Below are 16,680 nucleotides of genomic sequence, written 5' to 3'. Positions count from 1 at the left end.
TATACTATGTTTTGTAATTAGACATTTTTATAAAATTAGACATTTTTATAAAACATGACCTGTGGAGGCCAGTCCTATGCATATTTACTCAGAAATAAGCCCACCGTGTTCAAACAGGCATACTCCCAAGTAACTGTGCATAAAATTGCAGCCTTACTGTGTTAAGCTGATGCGCATTGATAGTTTTAGGTTGTTCATACAGCAGAAATTAAGTTGCCTGCCTCAAAAAAATGTTCCACCGTGTCCTGAAATGCTTTGTTATTTTATCCAGTTACGTAAGGCTGTATGATCCAATTTATGCCACAATACTTTGCACATCTGAACTTGTGTTGCTCATTAACCTTTGTCTCGCCTCCTTGCTGTGCCATTACCTCAAGTTTTATTTTGACAGAAAGCACAGGTGGGTGCAATAAAATTAAACCTACTTTTCCATTCTCCTGACCAATACTTATTGTCACATGCTAATCCTTTAACCTCTGTCATGGCCCCATGACCTCTGACCCCTTTTTAGCATAACAAATCTACACATCATCACTCAATACAACAATGATTCAAAATCCTCACACACCAGACCTGTATCAACAATTCTGTCTTCCCAGGTAGTTAGAAGACTTTTATTCACATCATTTACTTATAACAAATCCAATGCAATATACTGACGCGTTTTAGTCACAGCTGCTCTTCTAAAATTAATAGTTTAAATATTTGCAACTGAAAAGGTCATGTAACTTAAAAGAAACTTCAAACAGTCTGTAAAATAGAGCACACCATGCAAATATAAAGTCCACTGGGGGTGCAAATATCATTTAATTTGAATTCACAGAAACATTTAAATCTTTAATGGTCACATTAATGTAAAACATCTGATTAATTTAGGACAAGTTTGGTCTATTTGATCGCCTGTAGCAATACGATCTGTTGGCAACTGACATATTACATAAATTTTGTATATATTTTCCAGGCAATAAATTTTGTGTTGGCTTCAAAAACCATGTCAACTTTTTAAAGTTTTTTTTAATGTGTGTAAAATTTGATGAAGCCAAGAACAATTTTCAGTTTTAGTTCTGCCTTTTTACAAGAACTATAAATGGAAGTACAAATTTAACTGTTTGCAATTAGAGTATTATTTATATAGAGCAATCAGTGTACGTGGAATTTTGCAGAATTTCATTAATACTTTCTAGATTCTTATCAGGTACTGCAGTTTAACTCAAAAGCATTATGCAAACCATTCACATTTAAAAACAAAATGTATTTGGGCAGCCCATTCCTGGGGGGGGGGGTAGATCTGTGGGGGCCAGGAGCAGTGCGGCCATGCTGCCTCCTTAGAGGCTTTCCAGCCGCTGCAGAGAAAAAAAGAGCTTAAAAAGAAAGAAAGAAAAAAAGAGGAACATGGCCCATGGCACACAGTGAGGCTGCGCCACCAAAAAAGGGTGCACAGCAACACTGCAGCTTAAAGGGGCAAAAGGGGTTAGGAAGCTATTGTCAGCTCCACCCCTTGGAATGCCCCCCTGATGCCAGTGCGGCCTGTCGCTTCTGGGATTTAGGTCTCAGTATGGCGGCTGCGGTGGACCACACTGCTCCAGTGCGCCCAGACACCAGCATGTGTGCCATCCGGGATGGCGTCAGTGTCCGTTATCCCGGGTTAAATGGACACTTATGCCAGAACGGTGTCACGCCGGCTCCTATGGAGTTTCAGCTTCCCCCCTCAGGAATGCACTCTTAAGATATCAGGATTAATAATAAATGGAAGTTTTACTTATTCATACAGTGCATTATCTTCAAATGTGCCACAGTGGGGAGTGGCCATGGCTCAGTAATCAAGCATCTGCTTGACATGCAGAATGTCCCAAGTTCAATTCTTGGCATCTCCAATTAAAAAGGATCAGTTAGCAGCAGGTGACGTAAAAGACCTCTGCCTGAGACCCTGAAGAGCCGCTGCCTGCCTGAGTAGACAATACCTTGATGGACCAATGGTCTCATTCACTATAAGGCAGCTTCATGTGTAGGGCTAGCATCACGGTGTTCTGTATGTGGCCAGCTGGACCCAGCAAATATCAATAACTATCTTCAGTTACTGAACCTGACAGGGATGCAGAACAGTTACATTGTTTTTTTATCTGGTTTAACTGCAAATAACTAAAATAGGACCCAAATAAATATTAATATAATAATACATTTGTTACCTTTGAATTGAAATCCAGGGCATTCTGAGAAGTCTTGTATAATTCAGGATATTTCAGCATATTTTCTTTTTGGCAGGATCTTTCAAATATCCCAAGTGTCAGTGGGGGCATAGCTGTAAACATCTAATGTGTAAACCAATTATCAACTTGATAAAGAAAAGATTCAGTATATTTTAGGAATAATTGTTAAAACAAATTAAAAGCAATACATTCAAAGCTTACCACATTGTAAAGTCCTATGCACCACCTTTCGAACAGTATTTGTCCAGAAAATCCATTAACAAAGGCAAACCATATCTGAAAGAAATTATTTTTTTTTAAATCACTTTAATTTTATTCGAATGTTTCCAGCATAAATCTTAAGGAATTTTTCTGAATACATTTTCTGTTCCAACTAGAAAAATAATCTGGAAGTTATGATATATCTAGATCTTACAAATAAAATACACAGCTGTGGTGTCATATTTATAGAGAATATTGTTCTCTTTCTAGAGCCAAAGCACGAGCGCAGTATTTAGGGACTCATTAAAATATATCATGGTTCAAATTTATTAAAACATTTAGAACATGAACCTTAATTTAATTTGCATATATTTTGCAAATAATTTGCATAACTTGCATAATTACGGAACCTCTAAATGAAAAAGCTTCTTAGCTCTTCAGCTCTTCATCCATTGAAAACATTACAAGAGCAACAGGTTTCCTGAAGACTGTTCCTGCCCAGAACCCTATTGTCCGAACATGAATGTTTCTGCTGAATAATAAATATTATATGACATTCAATTTACAATCTCTTGAAGGCAATTCAAAATACAAATGACCAAAAATATTAAAGCAAAAGAGAGCATGTCTGATCTGCTAGTCAAATGATATTGACCATCAATGTGACACAGATCTGGCCACAGTTCACGTTTCATTTAACCTCATTATAGGAGCATGAATTGTTACAAATTCTCCATTTATAGGGCCTGTCTCCAGTTGACTGGTTCTGTGAACAATCTGGTCTTTTAACATACCAGAAAATGTTTGACCACAAGTGAAAACAAATGTCTGCTTAATTTTCTTTTCTGCCTTGTAAAGCAGAAAATACTAAGACACAAAAGTAAACTGCAAAGAAGCTGTTCAATACTAAATTTTTATTTACTTTCAAATTTATATACAGCCATTCATTCAATAAAAGCTCACATTGCAGTTCATAAAAAATAAAGACAACCACAGTAAATCATTTAGTTATGAAATTGATCCCCAGAAAATAAACTAAGCTTTTCCTAAACAAGACTGTTTGAAATGAAGAACAGAGTTGCGTGAGAAATGTGACAAACTCCAATTTTGTCATACTTGACTGTTGGGGGGGAAATTAAAGCATAAAAATCCTCACAATAAGTAAATAATAAAACTGTTTGTTGCCTCCATACTGGTCAACCTTGCATTTCTTAACACAGCTGAAATCTTAAATTTAGCATTCTCAACAATGCAGCACAAATGTACACATTTATAATTGCTGTGCTTCAAGTAGCAGTGAAAATACCCTTCAAAAGCATATAATACACCTATTTTCTTTAGCACTACCAAGTGGAATTTTGAAGGAGTTCTTTCAGATGCACTGTGAAATATATGTTCTCTGTATATTTTAAGATCACTCAAATGGCAGTTTCTTCCAGATCCCCTCGTGATCAATCTAACACAACACAATAGCAGAGTTAACTGTGCCTAAGGAGTTCATCTCTGTGCTGGGTGGTAGGTAAAGTATATCGGTAACAGATGGAATTACCCATGAATTAACTACACTACTGTTTCAGCAAGCTCAAGGTTGGTTTTTATCCATGACTGTTCAACATTAGCTCCACATGCTGCCTGACAACCAACATTTAACTGAAAGCAAGTTTCTAAGCAGTTTGTAGTACGTATATGGTTTTCTATTCACAGAAAAAAGTAAAAAGTCTTACTGAGTGAGAGGACAAACTTCTGGTCTCATTTAATGTAGGTTTGTTTTTTTAAAGCCCTAGTCCATAATCCTATTCCCTCACCAACAACTCCATTTTAAAAAATTTACAATTGTAAAAAGGATGCATCCTGAAAATGTTTCCAGGAACATAAATACTGCACATTTCCTCCCCAATCCAAACTATGAAGATGGATTATTGAATATCTGGTAACCAAGCAGACCTTGTGGTTAATTTTTACTAGTTACATATCCTTGACATAGCAGAATGTTTGTGCCCTTACGGTGTTACTCAATATTGTTAAAGGATCAAAATGTACAGGCAGATTGAATGGAGGTTACATTATTTGTTTTAAAATCTCATGTATTTCTAAACAACGTGAAAGGTTTTTCATATCTTAGTATACAACTGAAGTTTTGCATTTGCTTATTAATTAAAATCACATCCAAATTAAATTAAGCTTCATGTTCTAAATGTTTAATAAACCATGATATATTTTAATGAGACCCTAAATACTACACTAGTATTCTATCCCTGGAATAAGTGTTTTCCAAGCAAGGGTTTCAGGAAATTTTTCCTAAGTAGTACAGCAGAATAAAACTTCCTTGTGCCAATTCACTGAATTAAAAATGTAAAAACATAGGACTGGATCACACTAGTTTTTCCACTAGTGAAAAAGGGCCTCTTTAGACCACCAAGAAGATTATGCCAGGAACTGTGGAACCCATGTGAACAAAAGCCATATGAGACGGGGACTGCAGTGAAGAAGGGAAGTGCTATGTGACTGAAGGGGAAAGCAGGCAGGATAGTGTCTTCTTTCAACTACTGCATTCTAATCACTGCATTGTACAAGCCCATTGTATGACAAATATCATGTATTTATGTAATCAAGAAGCTGATAGACAATGAGAACCAGATGACAAAATTTAAACAGCTCATTTTAATTTGACATTTCCTTCTATTAAATTATTTGGGCTGTGTTTGCTTTACTTTTGCTTTGCCTGATCTGCTGGTATTCTGAATCCATATAGATGGTGGGAGGAGGGAGGCTTAACTAAAGAGATCTCTTACAAGGTGGGAAAGTATTAGGGTGCACTCACACTCTTTCAGCTAACAGGCCTATATAAAAGCTCCAGGATCTAAGACGTATATCCTGGAACACAGACTGAAATCAATTGGAATCAACCAAGCATGTTGAAAGAGTACTTGACAGGGAATGGCAAATACCTCCCAAGATAATTTCTCTCAGGGTTAAATGAGTGAGAGATTAGGTATTTCCACAGTTTTTAAGTAATTAGCAGCCTCACAGCTGCTTTGAAAGTCAGGGAATAGGGTTGCTAGGCTCCTGGTTGCAAAACACCTGGATATTTGGGGGGTGGAGCCTGAGGAGGGCAGGGTTTGGGGAAGGGACTTCAATGGGGTATAATGCCATAAAGTCCACCTTCCAAAGTGGCCATTTTCTCCAGGGCAACTGATCACTGTTGCCTAGAGATCAGCTGTTAATAGCGCGAGATCTCCAACCAACACCTGGAGGTTGGCAAACTTATCAGGGAAGGACAATTGGGAGATGAGGTATTTAGCCCTTTCCTCCTATGCCTCCCCACATTTAAACTCCTAAAGCTGCAACTACCTTCACAGGCAGGAAAAAGACAAGTATATGCCTCATCTGGTTGGATGCTCATGGTCCAAGGGCCTTGAGATTAGAATTGGTTCTGTGCTTTGTATTTTCTGCTTAATGAAGTTGTAGCCTTGTAAACATTTTATAGAAGACCTCCCCTGCTGTATTTCTATTGGTAAGTCTGTGGTAATTCTTGATTTGGGTTCTAACTTGCTCCATTGGTCACTGCCAGTACAAGAATATTAAATATACATATATGGCTCTCTATGTAGTCAGTGGCCCCAACGTAGGGCTCCTCATGCACAGCAGCAGACTGTAGGGATCTCCTCCCTTAAACAAATAACTGGACACAAAAGCTGCCTGGAGTCAGTTCCCCCCACTGCTCAAAAACAGGTGACTGACACGGTTAACAGCGGTAGCAGTGACTACCTATTTAGAAGCACTGGGAACCCACACATTTAGAAGGCACAGACCTAACAGAGTGATGATCTGTATCAATCTTGATAAATTCTTGAGTTAGTATTCTGCGCAAGCGGGCCAACTACAAATGTCATTGTGAAATAAAGAGCAAGGACAACTAAAATATATGGCTAAATACTGCCACTAATGGGACTCTTTACAACAGTTTAAGATAGCCACATATGGCCACTTACAGACCTATAGTGAAGCACACCATTCACATACTATAAGAGGTTATAGTATTAATTTATTAATGGATGAGGTATAAAGCAAAATGTAAGCTAGGTACGTACATGAACCACCTTATTCAGCACACAATCAAAACCTTAATATCCAACATTAGTTAATTTATATCTTATTCCCATAAAATGTAATTCTAATATAACATCTTATTAAATGTTTATCAGATTTGGATTAGATATATTTTGGTATTACTTTCTAAATTCCAAGGCGAGAGAGAGAGAAGGCAGAAAAGAAGCTTGACACAGATTTGCCTTAATGTAGGATTTCTGCATTTTAAATAGCAGCTTACAAATAGGCAATGAGTTCCCTTCACCCATGCCTGTTCACTACAAAAACTGAAAAGCGATTCAGGACAGGCAGTTGTCCTTGCTAGAGACATTCTGTGATGTATATTCTGTCCATTGATTCATATACTGACAAGAGCCATTAACAGCTGCGTAAGATGTAGAAGTGGAAAGTATGTTAATTGGTCTGCAGGTCTTATTTTCTATAAACATTTTAGGAACCCTCAACATCCTATAAACTCCAAAATTAGCATTTTAATAGGAACCTATAAAAACACCATTGAAACCGAGTTCTTTTATAGCATTATCAAGCTTCCATATGTTTCAGCCCACAATTTAGTCTACATTTGGAAGCAGAATACAAGGTCAACAAATACTAGTAGCATTTTTAGTAACAGTAAATTCACCAGACTTTAAAACCCCAGAAGACTAATCTAATGCTAATAGAACAATTTAATTCTAGTAGAAAAGTATAACTCTAAGACCTGTTTCTAAGGTGGCTCATGCATGGAAGCAAAAGTTATGATGCACAAGAGTGTTTGTGCATGCTTGGCTTCCAAAGGCTTCTTGATTCGCTGCATGTGTGGGTGTGAAGGGGGCTGCTACCTGAAGGGAAGAACTCAAAAGCCCCTCTGTCCATGTACCATTTTGAATCCTGATTAGACAAGATGCTGAGAATTCTGTATTTAGAGCTTCCAGGCATTTCCCCTTTTAAATGTGCTTGTATGTTTGCCCCAGCTGAGCAAACAGCAGCCATTTCAGGTTTCAGGTTCGGGGGAAATAATTTATTTTCATTCTACCAGTTGCCCCAATACTAGCAGTATTGTCTTTTCCAGTGAGTCTTATCTTCTCATAATGTGACCAAAGCACGATAGCCTCAGTTTAGTCATTTTAGGGAGAGTTCAGGTTTATTTTGATCTATAACCCACTTATTTGTCTTTTCTGTGGTCCATAGTATCCATCTCCTCCAACACCGCATTTCAAATGAATCAACTTTCTTCCTGTCAGCTTCCTTCACTGTCCCACCTTTCACACCCATACATAGTAATGGGTAATACTATGGCCTGAATTATCCTGATTTTGGTTGCCAGGGACACATCCTTACAATTAAGAATCTTTTTTAGCTTCTTCATGGCTGCCCTTCCCAGTCTTAATCTCCTTCTGATTTCTTGGTTGCAGTCTCCCTTTTGGTTGATGTTGGAGCCAAGGAAAAGAAACTCTTGAATAATTTAAATTTATTCACTGACAACCTTAAAGTTGGTAATTCCTCCTAATTTATTATTTTTGTCTTCTTGATATTCAGCTGTAAGCACATTTGGGCACTTTCTGCTTTAACCGTCATCAGTAGTCATTTCAGATCTTCACTATTTTCTGCCACTAAAGTGGTGTCATCTTCGTATTTCAAACTGTTAATGTTCCTTTCAAAAACTTTCACTCCACCTTCATCTAACAGTTAGGGATATAAAATACATCCTTGTCTGATACCTTTGCCAACTGGAAGCCATTATGTTTCTCTGTATTATTCTGTCTTAACAGTAGCCTCTTGTCCAGAGTATAAGCTGTGCATCAGAACAATCAGATGTTGTGGCACGCTCGTTTGTTTTAAAACCATCCATATCTTTTCATGATCCACACAGTCAAAAGCTTTACTGCAACCTATGAAACACAAGCTGATTTTCTTCTTAAATTCTCTCAATATGCAATATGATCTCTAGTGCCTTTTTCTTTTCTAAATCCATCTCAAACATCTGGCATTTCTCTTTCCGTATATGGTAACATTGTTGTAAAATTTTGAGCATCACTAGTTGCTGAAGTCTTTGACATCTCTTTTTTGGAATTGGAATCTAGATCAAGTGTTTCTAGTCTGTAGGCCATTGTTTTGTTTTTCATATTTGTTGGCATATTCTTGTTAAGATTTTGATGGACTCCATTTCTGTGGCTTGAAATACCTCTGTTCCCATCCTGGTGATTTGTTTCTCCCAACTGCTTTCACTTCACTTTCTAAAATTGCAGGTTTTTCTCCAAAAGATTATTCTTTGGAGGAATCGGTCATCCATTAATCTCTTTTGTATAGTTCTTCAGTGTATTGTGCCAATCTTTTTTTTGTTCTGTTCAGTTAATATATGTCCATGTTGATCTTTCAGCATCCCTAACCATGGTTAAAATTTCCCTTTTTCTTGAATCTTGTGGAACAGAGGTCTTGTTCTTCCTTCTTGTTATTCTTTTCTATTTCTTTATACTGTTTATCAATATAGTTTTCTTTGTCTCTACATGCAAGTCACTGAAATGCTGCATTTATATTTACGGTATATTTCTGCCAGCTTTTATTTTGCCTTTTCATCTACCTTTAGCAACATTAAGAGTTTCATCAGACATCCATCAAGGCTTTGCAATTCTTTTGGCTACAGAATAATCTTTGCACATTCTTCCTTGATAATATCTCTGGTTTCAACCCATCGTTCTTCCAGTTCCTGTTCACTTTAACTTAGTAATGCAAATCTGTTCTTTACATGGTCTTTAAACCCTTCAGGAATGTTTATATGCCTATTGCAAGTTATTGACCCTTACTAAGCTATTTATTTAAAAATTGTAAGGAAACACAGTGAAATATTATATCCAAATTTTTAGGAAACAGAAAGTTAAGCCAGTGCAAGAAACATGACTGGGAAGAGAACTGCATCCCTTATTTTGTTCATGTAGGGAATGATTACTTGTTATTGCAGGTGGGTAGGGAAATTAAACCCAGGGAAGCTCATACCCTACCAGAAATTTTGTTAGCCTTTAAGGTGCTACGGGACTCTTGCTCTTTTATACTGCTGCAGACAGACTAACACGGTTGCCCATCGTGATCTACGATGAGACAAGGAAAGTAGGCTGAAGCCCAGACTGAGGACAATGCACTCCTTGCTTCCTAGGCTAAGCCATGACCACAGCATCTGGTAGAGCTGTCCCCACTGGTGAGGGAGGATGGCCTGCAGTCCAGATTATTAATGCTCAAGGTAAGGGCACCTAAATGTTCAGTTACCTTCAACTACTGGAGAAGCTAGTAGTTCACCTTAGTGGTAGTTCACCTTATTGATGCTCTATGCACGTAGTATAAAATCTGAAACAGTTGCATGCGCTTCCTAACCCTGAGTTCAATTCAAGGAGTCTTGTTCTTCTTTTTAAAGCCCTTTATGACTAGGGGTCTCCATATGCTAACTACGCTCCTAGCAGTTGTTTCTCCTCTCGTTCTCCCCTCCTTCTGTAGCCTTCACTCGCTGTACTATGGAAAGGATTACCTGAGGCAGTTTAGACAGAGCCAGTACTGATGGTCTTTCATAAGGCTTGTAAGAATATTCTTTTTCAGAAAGCTCTCTCCTAAGGGACAGGTTTTTAACTGAAAGTATATTTACCTTTTCTGCCAGGTAATCAATCTGATGTTACCTTCTTTGCAAACTTTGTGATTTTACAGTATGGTATATATTTTTTTGAACTTTGGTTTTGGCCTATGGTCATGTTTATGCGCTGCCTTTGGCTAAATAGGAAAGGTGATCATATATATATTTCATTTATATATTCATAATAATAGCCAGTAAAAAACAAGTGGGGGACCCACAAGGGAAGCATTTTCATCTATACCCCATCTTTCTCCCCAATGGGGACCCAAAGCAGCCTATATCCTTCCTTTCTATTTCATTTTATCATCAAAACAACCCTGAGAGGTAGGTTAGATTATGTAACTGGTCTAAAGTCATCCAGCAAGTTTCCATGGCAGACTGGAGATTCAAACCTGGGTTTCCTAGTCTGAAACTCTAACCACTACAGTACACTAACTTTTGTGCAGCAGCTGCTATTGATTAGTAGGGAGCAGCCAGGCCTAACCCCCAATAAGTCCTTGCTCAAAGGTCCAAAGAGCCCTGCCTCCTCCCCTGCCTTTTACTCGAAAAAAGGTTTGAAGGCTGGCCCTCTGTTATGGTTGCCAGCAAACCCCACAACAGCCATCATAGAGGAAATTGTTTCCTAAAGATACAGGTGCTGCTTCTATTATTTTGGGGGGACAGAAGGCTTATCACCCCAATGTATGTGTATGCGTGTGTGTTTCAGATTTTTCTGCAAACCTGGGTTTTTGTTCTGGTTTGTAGGAAGATCAGTTTTGTCTGCTCATGGTTCCAATCTCTGGATTTAAGTATCCACAGATTTGGTTACATTGAGAATTAGATATATTGATGATGATGGTATTTACTTAGAACTTGGTTTTACATATTATGCCTAAATGCATAAAAATCAGAATTATAAACAGAAGAAATTCTCATTCAAATTACAATTTTCAAGAAGGCTTACATACTGCTCTGGTTTGGAAGAATTTGAAAGACATATTGTGCCATACTGTGCTATCATTACCTCAATGATATAAAGGACGATATTCTTGTAGAAGCAGTATAAGATGCATTTAGCAATTCTGCTATAATTCCAGGCACCGTGGACCAAGAGTAAGTTCTTCAAGTACTTGAACTACAAATGATAATGGAAAAAAGTTTAAATATGTACCCACTGTCCAACATTTATCACTTGAAAAAATCCATCTTTTTCTATTCTTTATCAGGGGCAAGATTTACCTGTGCTATTGAGTAGTCTGAAGAGTTAGCTGCTTGTAGCCCTTCATTTCCACTAATACCGATACCAACATGTGCAGTTTGTATCATACTAACATCATTTGCTCCATCGCCAATTGCCAGTGTTACTACTTTTACCTGTTTTTTAACCATTTCTACAACTTCAGATTTCTGAAGAGGTGAAACCCTTAAAAGAAAACACACAGATATTTTTAGAATTACATTATTTTAAGATTTATTTTTATAAAGGTATGTTCCACACAGGGGTGGGAAAAATTGCCCCCATCCTGAAAGCAGCAGTGACTGTGACAGAGGCATTCAGGATGGTAACCACATGCCCTGCTCCCATGCTGCTCACTGCTGGCGCCACCTCTCCCCACCCCCTTCTCCCGCCTGCACTGATGGGAATCTTGCTGCCCTCCCCCACAGCCTGACAACCCCCTCCCCCAACAGCTGAGCCATGGTTCACAGCTGAGCCGCAGCTAAGTTTTTTTAAAAAACCCTGTCAGAGGTCTAAAGGGGTTGGGGTATTTAGATATAAAATATAATGGATAATGGAAGATAAGATCAGTAAGTCTAGAACACTTGGAAGAAATTGTCAGATCCAGTGATGGAGCTTTTCTGGATTTTAACATACACACCCCTCACATGCACCATTATATCATCGTGCTTACTGGGTTTGTACAACTTAATTTCAGATGATAGTCTGGTCCCAAGGGCGTCTCATGACCTTCTTCAAATCTGCTGGAAGGCTTTAGGAAGCCATATTTCTATGCACTCAGTTGTGTACATTTTGGTGCAGTCTCTCAATCCCACGCAATTGAAAAGAATGCATGTTTCATCCAAATGAATTTAGAGATGAAACACTTAAAACTTTACTCTTTTTAAATAATCTTTACTAGTTTTCATAGTATGGATGAAAGTAATGCAACTTTTGAACTCTTACTCAGAAAACTAGTAAAGATAATAAATTCAGCTTGAATTAAAACGAAAATGTCTTTCTGGGTAGAAATACTTCAGCAATTTAGGAAGAAAAAGGCTTACCTGCAACAAATAACAGCTTTACAAGACAGAGCCAAATCCAGAAAGTATTGCCTTACACCAAATGTCAAGGCATACTTCAATGTTTTACCATCAATAATAAGGGCAAAATCATTTTCCTTCCTCAAGGCATCACCAAGAGTACTGCAATGATGGCTTAATGTCTCCCTTGTTGCCTGTTAAATACCAAGAAAAGACACAAATTACTTCACTTCTGTTAAATCAATTTATACTGTTTAGATTTCCAATAAGCATCATATTAGAAGGTGATTCAATTACCGCTCTCAAGGAGACACATCTATTGTGCTTAATGTAAATACATCAATGTATCTTCTATTTTAGTTTTATTATTTAGAAATGTTTCGATTACCAAAAAGCTTGAGAATGGCTGGTAAAAATACACTTTGGAGGCCGCAGATTATAAAACAGCTACTTTTATGTTCACGAGTAAAGTGCCTTAAGAATGAACTAGTCCTCATTAGCTAATAATTAGCTTGTGCCTGTAAATTCTTGAACAGATTTACTTTTTGAAGATACACCCAGTGATCTTTCTCTGTGTTTCTTTTAGATGTCCAGACTGACATACTCTTCCTTCATGATTAAAATGATATATGTTACATGTAATTCCATGCCTTTTTTCCAGTTTTTTCTGAAAGCCAAGATTTGCCTTCTTGTCCAATTATGGCATTTCACTTTAATGGGAGCAAGAGCCAGACATTCATTTATAAAGAAAATCCTTACTTCTAAGGGAGACTTGATACTTGTTGCATACTTCTATTGAAGGACACAAATGTTACACTACATCTGTCCTTCTCTCTTGCTTTACATTTTTATCTTACTGCACAATACTCAGCATTTATATAAGGCATTCCAAGTGTTCAAAATGCTTCACATACATCATCTCAGTAACCCTTTTTCATATTGCAGAGAAGCTGAGGCTAAGAAAATAATGGTTTGCCTAAGGCCACAGAAAGTTCATAAGATGATAACTGAACTAGATTACAGCTCAGTCACTATACTACACTGGCTCTTACATCTATTATTCTTGCTGGAAGGTTTTAAAAAATTCTGTTGCTTATGTCAGTGAAGTTTCACTCAATGTTTCTATTTCATAGTGCCCTCTGGTGGAACATATTACGCTAGTGCTAAAAGATCTTCACTGGTTTCCACCTCATTTCTAAGCACAATGTGTATGTGTCAAGTGCAGTCAAGTCGCTTCTGACTTATGGAGACTCTATGAATTAATGTCCTCTAAAACATCCTATCGTTAACAGCTGTGCTCAGGTCTTGCAAACTGAGGGCCGGGACTTCCTTGATTGAGTCAATCCATCTCATGTTGGGCCTTCCTCTTTTCCTGCTACCTTCAACTTTTTTTTTAGCACAATACAAAATACTAAACTGAAATGGCCTCAGACTAGCATATCTGATAAGCCTTTTCCATTATGAAACATTGAGGTTTACACTGGAGGCCCTCCTCTGATTACCCACGGCATTGGAGAGTAAGTAGGTGGAAACTGGCCCCGGGACCTTTATTATGGTAGCAGAATTAATACATTTTTCCCTGTAGAAGCAGATGACTTACAATTTCGAGTGACTGCAATAACTCATCCATTTCAAATCACTGCTAAAGTTAAAAAAACTGCAATGAGTTGGAGACTGCAGCTTCTATTTTGTTATCTAGTGTTCTAGTCTGCATTGCATCTCAGGGAAATAATTTCTATTGAATTTTGTAAAGTTCAGCCTTACTTTTCCTATACTGTTTTTTGATCATCTGGATACAAATAGTTAATCCATGTGAATTCACTCAAATGTTTTCCAAAGATCGATGCACGGTAAGAAACAAATACATTAAAATTTGTGTATTATACTTACATCAAGAGAGCCCTCATTTATGACAATTAGTCCCATGTTTTTTCTCAAGAGTTTACAAGAATGCCCTGTTAAAAAAATATTTTTCAGTATCATAACTACAATCGGCTATGAGATAAACTGAGACATCAGACTACTGACGCGAAGTCATTTGCAGGAATATTGTGAAGCTAAAATGGATTTGTTGCATGCTTCCAATTATCACCTAAGGATTGCTTATAAGTGTGAGAGCAATACCAGATACCAATAAGAAAAAACACAATTTGCATAAATTCAGAGTAAAGCTGACATGAAAAGGGATTTTTTCCTATCTGAAAATTCATGCTTTTGGAGGTGGTGGGGTAGACCGTTAATATATCTTAGGAGTAATTGTCTAAAAAAAAAAGGTCATTTCCAAGATACCAAGAGGCTATGCACCAGTCAGAGACTAATAAACTAGACAGTCACTCATTATATGTACCCAACATAATAGGCTCCTGGAATAATTGTCTCCCAAAACTATAGCAGCAACTGTAATTGGGTCGGGATTGCAAGGAGCCAGATACTCTAATGATTGATATTATGAGCCCATGTATACATTATATATACATTATGTATCTGGAAAAGGGAGAAGAATTCAGTAACATTCGTCATTTTGGAATAAATACAGGGTGCTCGCTGCTTGACTTACAGGACAAAGCATACTTCTTTCCCCTTCAAACACCTTTCTTATTTTGTCATTATTTAGAAACTGAATATTGCATTCATAGCTGAGTGCATTACCAATGTTAATAGCAGTCTCTTGCTTATCTCCAGTAAGGATCCAAATTTTGATATCAGCTTTCATTAAGGTTTCTATTGTTTCAGGCACTTGGTCTTGTAACTTATCTTCTATGGCTGTAGCTCCAAGTAACAGCAGATTCTATGAAAAGAGCACATCAGAGGAATATCAGAATATTTTTAAAAAACCCAAATAGGGTACTGAATGTTGCAAATGAGAAATTATATTTAGGATCATGGTCATTGAATTGGTGTCAGACTAAATTTTCCAATGGCAAAATGGAAACTTTCCTGCCTTTCCCCTCTCACTGCACCCCACTGATCTCCATGATGACAAAGACTTACCTGGGGCTCCGTTTGTGGGCCCACAGAAGGTGGGAAGGACAGGGATGCATGGCTGAAAGCTGCTGCAGCTGATAGTGCAGCTGGGAGCCTTCTTGAAGGCCTCTGCTGTGGCGCAAGAGGCCTCTGTTCCTCACTTCCCTAGCCAGCCTGGGGTGATGGCTGGCGGACCTGGGGGAAGGAGACTTCCCTCTGGTCCAGCTAGCTGGGATAAAATAGGCACACACACCCCGCCCCGGTCTATGGCATTGATTAGGTGACGGGTTGTTATTCATGGTATGATGTCACGTTAATTTTCTTGGCTTGAATTGTCACAACTATGTTCTGGCAGTATCAACATTGGGCCAGATCCATTTTCGGGGGAAACATGGCCTATGTGCCTGTTTTCCCCACCTTTGGGGATTCCCCTTAAAGGATTGGGTGAGGAGGGCTGGCAGGGGACATGCCCAGCTCTGGGGCTGTCAGGGCACCCTCTCTCTCAAGCAGCAGGGGAAACTACTCGGGCTTGTGGCCATGTGGAATCCTGCACCTTGCCACCCTATGGTATCCCCCAGTGGGCAGGCTGGGGATGTGGTATGTACATCAGCCAGCAGGTGGGTTGGTTGATGCCTTGATTTCCCTGCCCTATGATATGCCCAGGCTATGATAGCGGTAGCCAATAAAACTGTGGCCATTTCAACTCCATCAATGGGTCTGTTCACCTCTCCCCTTCCCCTCCCCATTGGTGCTGGATCTGCAGAGCTGCTTCTGGTGGACAGGGGACCTCGAGGAACGACATGAGGTTGGTCTGCAGCAGGAAGGTGGGGATTGGCTAATATTGCCAACTGAGTTTGGATCCAACCCAATGTCTGTGGAAAAGAAAACTTAAATGAAACATGCATTTATTTAGAAGCATGTTCCATATATTTTATGTAGTTGGGGAATGTAATGTCCTGACCTCAAATAAAGGCCTTGAAGGTATTCACAAAATAATCAGGTGTCCCACAAAGAAAATAACTTACTTTATTGGCATTTCTGAAAGCCTCACACAGAAGGCTGCCAAACAGAATCAGCCAGCAACCAACAAGTCTATGGCATTGTACCCCTCTGAACCCCTCCTCAAATCCCACCTTCCCCAGGTTCCATCTCCCATATCTCTAGGAATTTCCTAACCTGGAGTTCGTAACCCTATCTCCTTCCCACCCAACAGCCAACCTACCTTTATCTGCCCCTCTGTCTCAAGCGTTCCCTCTCCCTCTTAAAACTGTGGCCCAGTTTTGTGGTGCCAGCCACCATGCCAGGCCCACTTGCATGGCAGGGAACCCTCAAGGACATTCCCCTGTATCCCCTTCCCCACACTAT

At 38.7% G+C, this 16,680-nt stretch overlaps 1 protein-coding gene across 1 annotated transcript in view; it reads right to left on the bottom strand.

The window, feature by feature from the left end:
- The window catches only part of ATP8A1 (ATPase phospholipid transporting 8A1), a 98,740-nt gene that overhangs the window by 23,569 nt on the left and 58,491 nt on the right, over positions 1-16,680 (bottom strand). Inside the window, exons 23-29 of the mRNA XM_056855621.1 lie at positions 15,001-15,139; positions 14,242-14,306; positions 12,373-12,545; positions 11,332-11,515; positions 11,117-11,227; positions 2,409-2,483; positions 2,187-2,309 (exon numbers count right to left, since the gene is read on the bottom strand). Of these exons, the coding sequence (XP_056711599.1) occupies positions 2,187-2,309; positions 2,409-2,483; positions 11,117-11,227; positions 11,332-11,515; positions 12,373-12,545; positions 14,242-14,306; positions 15,001-15,139 (870 nt within the window). The remainder of the gene's footprint in view (positions 1-2,186; positions 2,310-2,408; positions 2,484-11,116; positions 11,228-11,331; positions 11,516-12,372; positions 12,546-14,241; positions 14,307-15,000; positions 15,140-16,680) is intronic.

Source organism: Euleptes europaea, chromosome 9 (genome assembly GCF_029931775.1).
Source record: "Euleptes europaea isolate rEulEur1 chromosome 9, rEulEur1.hap1, whole genome shotgun sequence".
NCBI classification, from domain to species: Eukaryota; Metazoa; Chordata; class Lepidosauria; order Squamata; family Sphaerodactylidae; genus Euleptes; species Euleptes europaea.
This window is presented reverse-complemented; position numbering and strand designations above follow the sequence as displayed.